Source organism: Oncorhynchus nerka, unplaced genomic scaffold (genome assembly GCF_034236695.1).
Source record: "Oncorhynchus nerka isolate Pitt River unplaced genomic scaffold, Oner_Uvic_2.0 unplaced_scaffold_6042, whole genome shotgun sequence".
Lineage (NCBI taxonomy): Eukaryota > Metazoa > Chordata > Actinopteri > Salmoniformes > Salmonidae > Oncorhynchus > Oncorhynchus nerka.
The window spans coordinates 221-10058 of NW_027035272.1; the positions used below are offsets into that span (position 1 = coordinate 221).

At 43.6% G+C, this 9838-nt stretch overlaps 1 protein-coding gene across 2 annotated transcripts; it reads left to right on the forward strand.

Annotated features, from left to right (window-relative positions):
* Positions 1–1138: 1138 nt before the first annotated feature.
* On the forward strand, positions 1139–3629 carry LOC135566302 (protein SON-like). Of its 2 annotated transcripts, XM_065014072.1 has the most exons (5): positions 1139–1273; positions 1906–2053; positions 2295–2360; positions 2505–2620; positions 2754–3629. In XM_065014072.1, exons 2-5 carry the CDS (start codon positions 1957–1959, stop codon positions 2961–2963), a joined length of 489 nt encoding a protein of 162 aa, XP_064870144.1. In that variant the 5' UTR covers positions 1139–1273; positions 1906–1956; the 3' UTR covers positions 2964–3629. The 2 variants fall into 2 exon arrangements, with proteins under 2 accessions (XP_064870144.1, XP_064870143.1); XM_065014071.1 differs by having other exon boundaries at positions 1139–2053.
* Positions 3630–9838: the final 6209 nt, after the last annotated feature.

Sequence of the window (9838 nt, forward strand, 5' to 3'; positions counted from 1 at the left end):
CATTACAGCAGCTGACATTGATTTACAGCACGCCTAGCATTACAGCAGCTGACGTTGATTTACAGCACGCTAGCATTACAGCAGCTGACATTGATTTACAGCACGCTAGCATTACAGCAGCTGACATTGATTTACAGCACGCTAGCATTACAGCAGCTGACATTGATTTACAGCACGCTGGCATTACAGCTGACATTGATTTACACGCTAGCATTACAGCAGCTGACATTGATTTACAGCACGCTAGCATTACAGCAGCTGACATTGATTTTACAGCACGCTAGCATTACAGCAGCTGACATTGATTTACAGCACGCCAGCATTACAGCTGCTGACATTGATTTACAGCATTACGCTGAGCATTTACAGCTGCTGACATTGATTTACAGCACGCTAGCATTACAGCAGCTGACATTGATTTACAGCACGCTAGCATTACAGCAGCTGACATTGATTTACAGCACGCTAGCATTACAGCAGCTGACATTGATTTACAGCACACTAGCATTACAGCAGCTGACATTGATTTACAGCACGCTAGCATTACAGCAGCTGACATTGATTTACAGCACGCTAGCATTACAGCAGCTGACATTGATTTACAGCATGCATTAGCATTTACAGCACGCTAGCATTACAGCAGCTGACATTGATTTGATGCTAGCATTACAGCTGGACTGTGATTTTGGGTGCCCCTAGCAACCAGTCCTGGTGCATTCTGTTTCCCAGTAGATGAACAGAGTCAGTTTTAGACCAGTCAGTGGTCTCCAACCCTAGTCCAGGCTGAGAGTATAGAGTCGAGATAGGGTTAGGGCTATAACAAAAACCTGCACACTAGCTCCAGGATCTCAATTGGAGACCAGTGCCTGAGGGAGAACTCTGTTCTGAGGGACATAGGCTATTTACAGGTGTCCATGGACATGCCTGTGCTCTTTCCCTGCCCTGGGAGAGGCTGCGGTCAGAAGTTGCTCCTAGTCACAGATCTGGGATCAGCTTCCCTTCCGCAAATCCTAACTCCAAGCTGACCTAGGTGTCTAGGGGCAACTTCCTCCCGTCCTTGGGGCAGCCTGAGGAAGGGGGGGTCGATAAGGGGGTCTGGATTGGAGCAGAGGAGAGAGAGTGTGGGTTCACAGGGTGACCTGTGAACTTTCACCTCTCTGTGTATTGGACACTTGTTTCAGGGTCAGTCCTTGTAGCTGTCCTTGTTGCCATGGCCACAGTCAGGCCCCCCTCTCATTTCCTGTTTGATGCTGGGCCGGTGATGAGGGGCTAGGTACGTACACCACACAGCGCCTTACTATACATCTTGTGTAACCGTGTGTGTGTGAGAGAAGATGTGTGTGAGACAGAAAGAAATGAGGTGTCAAGGCACAGCACCCTCTTATTTACCTACATGTGGTATAATGTGTGAAGAAATAAGTCTCTCGGCTGTGTCTTGAGTTTCACCACAGAATTTATTTCATTTCATCTGTACTCTTATTAATGTGTTTTGAAGTTTCTCTAGAAAGATTCTCTCACGCACGTTTTTCAAAAGCTGCCACCACAGATAGTTATTTTTAGTATTTCACATAGGGAAGAGATTTACTACAGACAGAGGAACACACACACACATACACACACTCACCGTTAACTGTTATCCAGAGGCATGTGATTTGTCCTGAAGGTAGTCTCTAACTCAAGTCTGACTGTGACAGTGGTGTGACTGGATGAGAGACAGAGTGAGTGGATGAGGTGGTTGAGATGTTTTCAAGGTGGAAACTAATTATCTGCTTTCGCCTCTTCCTCTCCCCTCCCTCTTCACTCTCTCTCTCCCTCTTCTCCTCTTCCTCCTCACTCCATGGTTCTCTTCTGTTATTCTCCTCTCTCCCTCCCTTCTCTCCTGCCGCTCTCTCTCTCTCTCTGTAGGACCAGTTCTTGCGAGCAGCCCCGGTGTCGGGAGGTGTAGGGGAGTTTCTCATGAGAAAGATGGGATGGCGGACAGGGGAGGGGCTAGGGCGACACCGTGAGGGCACCGTCGAGCCAATCATCATCGACTTCAAGACCGACCGCAAAGGTGAAAAGAAGTGACCCATGCTTTCCACCAAAGCGTTATGCACCTCGGTATTATTCCAGAAGGCTATTCCTATTAATGATGCTTAATAATGTGTGTTATTGATGATGCTTAATAATGTGTGTTATTGATGATGCTTAATAATGTGTGTTATTGATGATGCTTAATAATGTGTGTTATTGATGATGCTTAATAATGTGTGTTATTGATGATGCTTAATAATGTGTGTATAATCTGACCGTAGGTCTGGTGGCTGAGGGAGAGAAGACTCAGAAGTCAGGCGGTATGGTTGTGATGAAGGATCTACTGGGTGAGTACAACACACACACAGGATTTTAACTCTCGCTCAATTTACCAATATTGCATTTTTTTTTTTTTTTTTTAAGGTGCTATAGAATCAATCAATTAGAATTGAATTGATTTACTGAATGTATTGACCATCTGTTCCCATCAGGTAAGCACCCAGTGTCTGCTCTGATGGAGATGTGTAACAAGAAGAAGTGGATTCCTCCAGAGTTTGTTATGGTGACCCACAGTGGCCCAGACCACCGCAAGAACTTCCTTTTCAAGGTGTGGATACGCGCTATAAGCCTGTGTTTGAATGGGTTTGTTTGTTAGTTTATGGCTGACTTTGTCAGATGGTTTGTGTTATAACCTCTTCCTCTCTCCTTCTCCCCTTTCCTCCTCTCTCTCTGTACCCCAGGTGGTGGTAAATGGTCAAGACTTCCAGCCTGCGTCAGCCAGTCCCAATAAGAAGCATGCCAAAGCCATGGCTGCTACGGTGGCTCTGCAGGCCATGGGAGAGGTGGCAGGGGACACAGGGCTTTATACAGGGCCTGTGTTCACCACTGCTACCACTGGCCCCTGTTCTCCTCCAACGTCTAACACACACAGTGAAACACACTCAGACTGAGATACAGCGCTCGCACACACAGGAGAAAAAATGACTTGAGTCGCAGACCCTTCTGGCTGAAAAGGACATACAGAATTTGAAGTCACCTGCCAGGGAACGATGATTTGTATTGGAATGTCCGTTCTAATCAAGTCTTATTCTATGTTTTGGGCCTACACACCACAAGCATTCAGAAGAGCCGTATCTGCTGCCTAATGGTCAACACTAGGAGATGGTGTTACTCTGTAAGCAAAATAAACTTACTGATATTTTAAAACGGTTCCGTAACTCTGTTTTTTTAATCCTAATTTGAATGTTTTATCTTATGTGTTGAAGCTCAAATGATGTTTTCAGAAGCAGTTCATAGTGTTAATGCATTTGGGAGAATTTGAAAAACCCCACTATTCTCCTAGTGACCAAATCGTCAATATCAAATGTTACCCATTTGGAACATTCATTTTCAAAGTGATTCACACTTGATAGTTCTGTCTCATTTTGGACAGATTCATTTACTACTGTCTAGGTTGAGCGATCAGTCCGCTTTTGTTGGTAGCGTTATTTACAATGTCTGTATAAAAACAAATGTAACGTGTTAGCTGAAAGCGATGTGGGTAACCGTAGGAGTTATGGTCTGGAATACCAAAATAAAAATGTTTTTAATCTGATTAATTAAATGATACAATCCTTTGACTGTGTGCGTAAAGTACATTTTCTCATTTTGTTGTTTATACAGACGAGAACGTGTCTTTTCCAATGTTTATTTGCCATGCGCTCACACGTTTATTGTACTTCCAATACTGTGTTTTCAGTATTTGAAGACGGTCTGCCTGCCCTCGTCATCATTCCAGCACTTGTAGCAATAAACATTTCCTGGTGCAGGGAGAGATATTAATACTATATATGGACAGAGCATAGACGGGTTCATCTGAGGCCTTGAGTCCAATCCCACATTCCAATACACAACCTCCAAAGCATTCAGCGGACGTAGCAGTGCAGACATCATCAAACGATCTGACTTCTCACTGGCAGCTCAGATGAGTGGTTGATCCAGCATCGCAGAGGACAAATGCATGGAGGCTGTAGCTCTAATGTGGCTAAGATAATGTAGCATTTTCAGACTATTCACATATACCTTGTTCTAAAATGGATTCATTTTGTTTTTCTTCCCCTTATCAATCGACACACAATACCCCATAATGACAAAGCAAAAGCTTGGCATACCTGTATTTGGGAGTTTCTCCCATTCTTCTCTGCAGATCCTCTCAAGCTCTTGTCAGGTTGGATGGGAGCGTTGCTGCACAGCTATTTTCAGGTCTCAACAGAGATGTTCGATCGGGTTCAAGTCGGGCTCTGGCTGGGCCACTGAAGGACATTCAGAGACTTGTCCGAAGCCACGTCTGCGATGTCTTGTTGGAAGGTGAACATTGGCCCTAGTTTGAGGTCCTGAGCGCTCTGGAGCAGGTTTTCATCAAGGATCTCTCTGTACTTTGCACCGTTCATCTTTCCCTCGATCCTGACTAGTCTCCCAGTCCCTGCCGCTGAAAAACATCCCCACAGCATGATGCTGCCACTACCATGCTTCACTGTACAGATGGTTCCAGGTTTCCTCCGGACGTGACACTTGGCATTCAGGCCAAATAGTTCAATCTTGGAATCTTGTTTCTCATGGTCTGAGATTCCTTTAGGTGTCTTTGGCAAACTCTAGCGAGCTGTCAGGTGCCTTTTACTGAGGAGTGGCCGGTCTGGCCACTAACATAAAGGCCTGATTGGTGGAATGCTGCAGAGATGGTTGTACTTCCTGGTGGTTCTCCCATCTCCACAGAGGAACTCTGGAGCTCTGTCAGAGTGACCATCGGGTTCTTGGTCACCTCCCTGACCAAGGCCGTCCTCCCCCGATTGCTCAGTTTGGTCATGAGGTCAGCTCTAGGAAGAGTCTTAGTGGTTCCAAACTTCTTCCGTTTAAGAATGATGGAGGCCACTGTGTTCTTGGGGACCTTCAATGCTGCAGACATTTGTTGGTACCCTTCCCAGAAAATGTGCCTGACACAATCCGTTTTCAGAGCTCTACAAACAATTCCTTCGACCTCATGGCTTGGTTTTTGCTCTGACATGCACTGTCAACTGTGGGATCTTATAGACAGGTGTTTGCCTTTCCAAATCATGTCCAATCAATTTAATTTAGCACAGATGGACTCCAATCAAGTTGTAGAAACATCTTAAGGATGATCAATGGAAACAGGATGCACCCGAGCTCAATTTCGAGTCTCATCGCGAAGGGTCTGAATACTTATGTAAATAAGCTATTTCTGTTTTTTTTATACATTTGCAAAAATGTCTAAAAACATGTTTTCAATTTGTCATAATGGGGTTTTGTGTGTAGATTAATGAAAGAAAAAAAGAATGTAATATATTTTAGAATAAGTGTAAGGTCTTAACGTAACACAATGTGGAAAAAGCAAAGGGGTCTGAATACTTTACGAATGCACTGTATACACTTTAAAAAGTTACTAGTCCTGAATGAATGATCATTTGATGTAATTGATTGGCCGGGAGTCACCTGATAGACCCAGATCGTAATCAGTCTGCACTAATATTGGCTCAGATGATGTCACTGTAATGATGTAATGAAACGTTACCGGTATGTCCCAGCAATAATGAAAACAATAAGCATTGGGGAGAAAATAGCTTTCAAACGTTGCAACACCTGTACAGTACCTTGCATATCCTCCTTATCTAGGGTCACCAAAGTGAAGAATGTTATTGGGTTCTCACTGTCACCGCTAGTCCCACTGAAGTCTGAGCTACTGGTGACATTCTCTGTTCCTGTGTTACAAAAGGGAAAAACACTGAAAAATCTATGTTACTAGCTCTCGCATTCAAAAACAAGGAGCACAAATTAAAGAACAAACTCAATGTCAATCAGTGTGTGAAGGTCTACCTGTTAAGTTATAGAGGTCAGTGTGTGTAGGCCTACCTGTTTAGTTATATAGGTCAGTGTGTGTAGGCCTACCTGTTAATTATATAGGTCAGTGTGTGTAGGCCTACCTGTAAAATTATATAGGTCAGTGTGTGTAGGCCTACCTGTTTAGTTATATAGGTCAGTGTGTGTAGGCCTACCTGTAAAATTATATAGGTCAGTGTGTGTAGGCCTACCTGTTAAGTTATATAGGTCAGTGTGTGTAGGCCTACCTGTTAAGTTATATAGGTCAGTGTGTGTAGGCCTACATGTTAAATTATATAAGTCAGTGTATGGATCTAGGATGGTCAGAGACACACCTTCTGGTATCCCACTCTTAGGGTCCTCGAAGCCCCTGGACTTGTAGAAGCAGCGATAGGCTCCCTGGTCTTTGTGCTCCGTCTTGTAGATAAACAAGGACAGGTCACCGTTCTCCAGCAGATTGTTGGGTGGGAGAGAGAGACGGAGGTCTTCTTCCTTAGGTCCCTTGTCGTCTGGGGCAGGGTTAAGGGTCATGATCTCCACATTGTCCTTCAGCCATTGGATGTAGATCTGGCTGGTGGGCTGGGTCTTGGGGATGACAGCGTAGCAGGGCAGAGTGACCGGGCTTCCCTTGAACAGCGTGATAGAGCGTGGAGGGTCGGGCTCTGAGAGAGAGAATGGATGGAGAGTAGTAGAAAAGAGTGAGGGATGAGAGAGGATGTGATAAGCATAAATTAAGATAATCAAACATTCCAAATGGTACACCCAAAATGGCCGCTGGTCGACTCCACCAACCACAGAATGCGGCTCTGAATGGGAAAGCCTGAAAACAGACTTCCCTGAACCTTGAGCCAGACCGTAGAGATGGTCTTGCGGCCCAGCCAGATACACTCGTACATCTCCTCATCGCTCAGCACTGTCTCCTGGATGGTCATAGAGAAGTCTCCATCTCTCATCTCTCTGCTGGGGAATTCCACAGGGGAAGAGAACCCCAACGTCGTTTGACCTCCACCCGCTTGGCCCCCGTCGTCCCATCTGGCCTCACCAAGGATGTTCCCAACCTCCATAGAGGCCACCTCCTGCCCATGGCCTCCCAGCGGGGACCTCCCCTCATCCTCCTGGCCCAGGTAGGAGGAAAAGTTACAGGGCAGGGTGACATTGTCTCTGTACCCACCTTCAGCTCATACACAGGGAGAAAGGTAGGCACAGACACTGGGGGGGGTGGACAGATGGAGAACACAGCTTTTGAGAGAGGGATGAAGGATGGAAAAGTTTGAGGGAGAGAGAGGAGAGAGGGATGAATAGATGATTCCAATACCTTTGTATGATAATGACAGAATGAGCAGAGGTATAGCAGAGATCTCTAGTTTTAAACAAATAATGACACAAGCTTTTGGAAAATAGAATGCTTATTGATGAGTTTCACATGATTGAGAGTAGTAGCCTAGGTCTTAAGAAACTCACCAGCTTGAATGATGTCAAAATCACCAGAAGCCTAAAAAAATCATCTTGCAAGATGTCTATCCCTTGATCACCTATAATATTTTTTACAAAAAATTACATTTATTTGTATTTTTATAGATACATCTGAAGAAACAATTAAGTTATTACAAGTATTAGGTCTTGTAAAGTGTTTAAAATATATTGAAATGTAACTAAATCCCACTCATAGCAATCAATAAATCGATACGATAATCCCGTTCAGGGTCGGGTGGATGTCGCTGATCTCACGAGCTAAAAAAGAAAAAAATCTGCTTGATCGTCTCGATTATTAACTTTGGCAACAGAACAAGTCACCGTGAAGGTGCTCTTACAAGAATAGCTGGTTATCTTGGCAAGATAAACGTGACAATAAATGGATCTGCCTACAGGTTAGACTTCTTCATTAACTTAAAGAGGATGTCCTCTTTTTTTAACGTGAGAAGCAGATGTCTGTGTCAGGACTCACATTATGAGCTATTATTTAATTTATATTAATCAACCACCCGATAAGACATGAGTGGAGGTGTCGCATACCCATAAAACCTGGCGGTAAAACAGGAAAATTAATCATTTTTCCACCATTAATTTCTCTCATAGGGGATTTTAGAAAAACTTAAAATGAGGGCTGTGTTTTGTGTAGGCTTACCCTGGCTTGACATAAAATATGCACACAAACGGTTTAGACTGGGAAGCATACAGTAAGCTTAACACTAAAAATGAAACATGGATTATTATAACATAAATTGATAGTATCCAGTCCAGTGTTTGGTCATAAACCCCCTCAATCAATCCTGTTAATTTGGACATCTGGGTGCGTAAAGGTACCCCAATTTGCACCATTTCACTTTTACACCTATTTCACATGAGTGTAGTTCATCTATAGCTATGCTCCTATTTACTCATTAAGATGCAGCTATGCAGATCAGTGGGCTCAAACGTTTGCAAAACATTCTTATAGCAACATACTATGTACACTGAACAAAAATATAAAGGCAACATCTAAAGTGTTGGTCCCATGTTTCATAGACTGAAATAAAAGATCCCAGAAATGTTCCATATGCACAAAAAGCTTATTTCCCTCATATTGTGCACACATTTGTTTACATCCCTGTTGGTGAGAATTTCTTCATGATCATTACACAGGTGCACCTTGTACTGGGGACAATAAAAGGCCACTATAAAATGTGCAGTTTTGTTTCACCACACAATGCCACATATGTCTTAAGTTTTGAGGGAGCATGCAATTGGCATGCTGACTCCAGTAATGTCCACCAGAGCGGTTTGCTGATTTCAAAGTTGTGAACACTGTGCCCCATGGTGGCAGTGGGGTTATGGTATGGGCAGGCAGGCACGAACAACGAACACAATTGCATTTTATCGATGACAATTTGAATGCAGAGATACCGTGGCAAGATCCTGAGGCCCATTGTCTTGCCATTCATCCGCCGCCATTACCTCATGTCTCAGCATGATAATGCACAGCCCCATGTCCACCTGTCCACAATTCCTGGAAGCTGAAAAGGTCCCAGTTCTTCCATGACATGCACTCACCAGACATGTCACTCTTTGAGCATATGCTCTGGATCGACGTGTACGACAGCGTGTTCCAGTTCCCACCAATATGCAGAAACTTCGCACAGCCTCTGAAGAGGAGTGGGACAACATTCCACAGGGCACAATCAACAGCCTGATCAACTCTATGCAAAGATGTGTCGCACTTCATGAGGTAAATGGTGGTCACAGATACTGACTGGTTTCCTGATCCACGCCCCTACCTCTAAGGGATCTGTGACCAACAGACCCAGATATTCCCAGTCATGTGAAATCCATAGATTAGGGCCTAATGAATTTATTTCAACTGACCGATTTCCTTAGATCAACTGTAACTCAGTAAAATCTTTGAAATAGTTGCATTCATATTTTTGTTCAGTATAGAAGACATGCTCTTGCCTGACACGTAGAAGGGAATCAGGTCAGCTCTATACAATCCATTTCTATCTGCAGCTTTCAGAACGTTGTGTTCTCCTGGATGCAGCCCAGGTCGGCTTCCCATTAACGGAACATGAAACTCTAGCTGGAGGAGAGTCAGTGCAGTGGTTCTGCTGCCAAGACACCACACTGTGACTGACTATTCTCCTCATGAGCAAATCAGGGAAAAAAAAAGAAGGAAATCAAAACCTTTCAAGGTTTAGACTTCGACGTTAAGTTTATAACAGTCATGGGGGGGAAAAAAATAAGTCAAGCAGAAAAATCATGTGACAAATTAATTTAATCCAATAAAATGTCACCAGTACAGAGATATAACGTCATTAATATAAAACAATTATGTTGAAATAGAAGCTCTTAAAACAGGAATAAAAATAATGGTTCAAAACAAAAACATCCTAGGGCAGGGTCTAAAATCATCAACAAGTCTTTAGCCAAATCCAACTCATTATGGCAAATCCAGGAATTTTACATGTACAAAAACTTCATT

Bases quoted from the DNA above. Each gene is read 5' to 3' on its own strand.
- LOC135566302 (XM_065014071.1), top strand. From the start codon at position 1,957: ATGAGAAAGATGGGATGGCGGACAGGGGAGGGGCTAGGGCGACACCGT. The intron at 2,054-2,294 runs GTGAAAAGAAGT...ATCTGACCGTAG, and splicing joins CTTCAAGACCGACCGCAAAG to GTCTGGTGGCTGAGGGAGAG. The intron at 2,621-2,753 runs GTGTGGATACGC...TCTGTACCCCAG, and splicing joins GCAAGAACTTCCTTTTCAAG to GTGGTGGTAAATGGTCAAGA.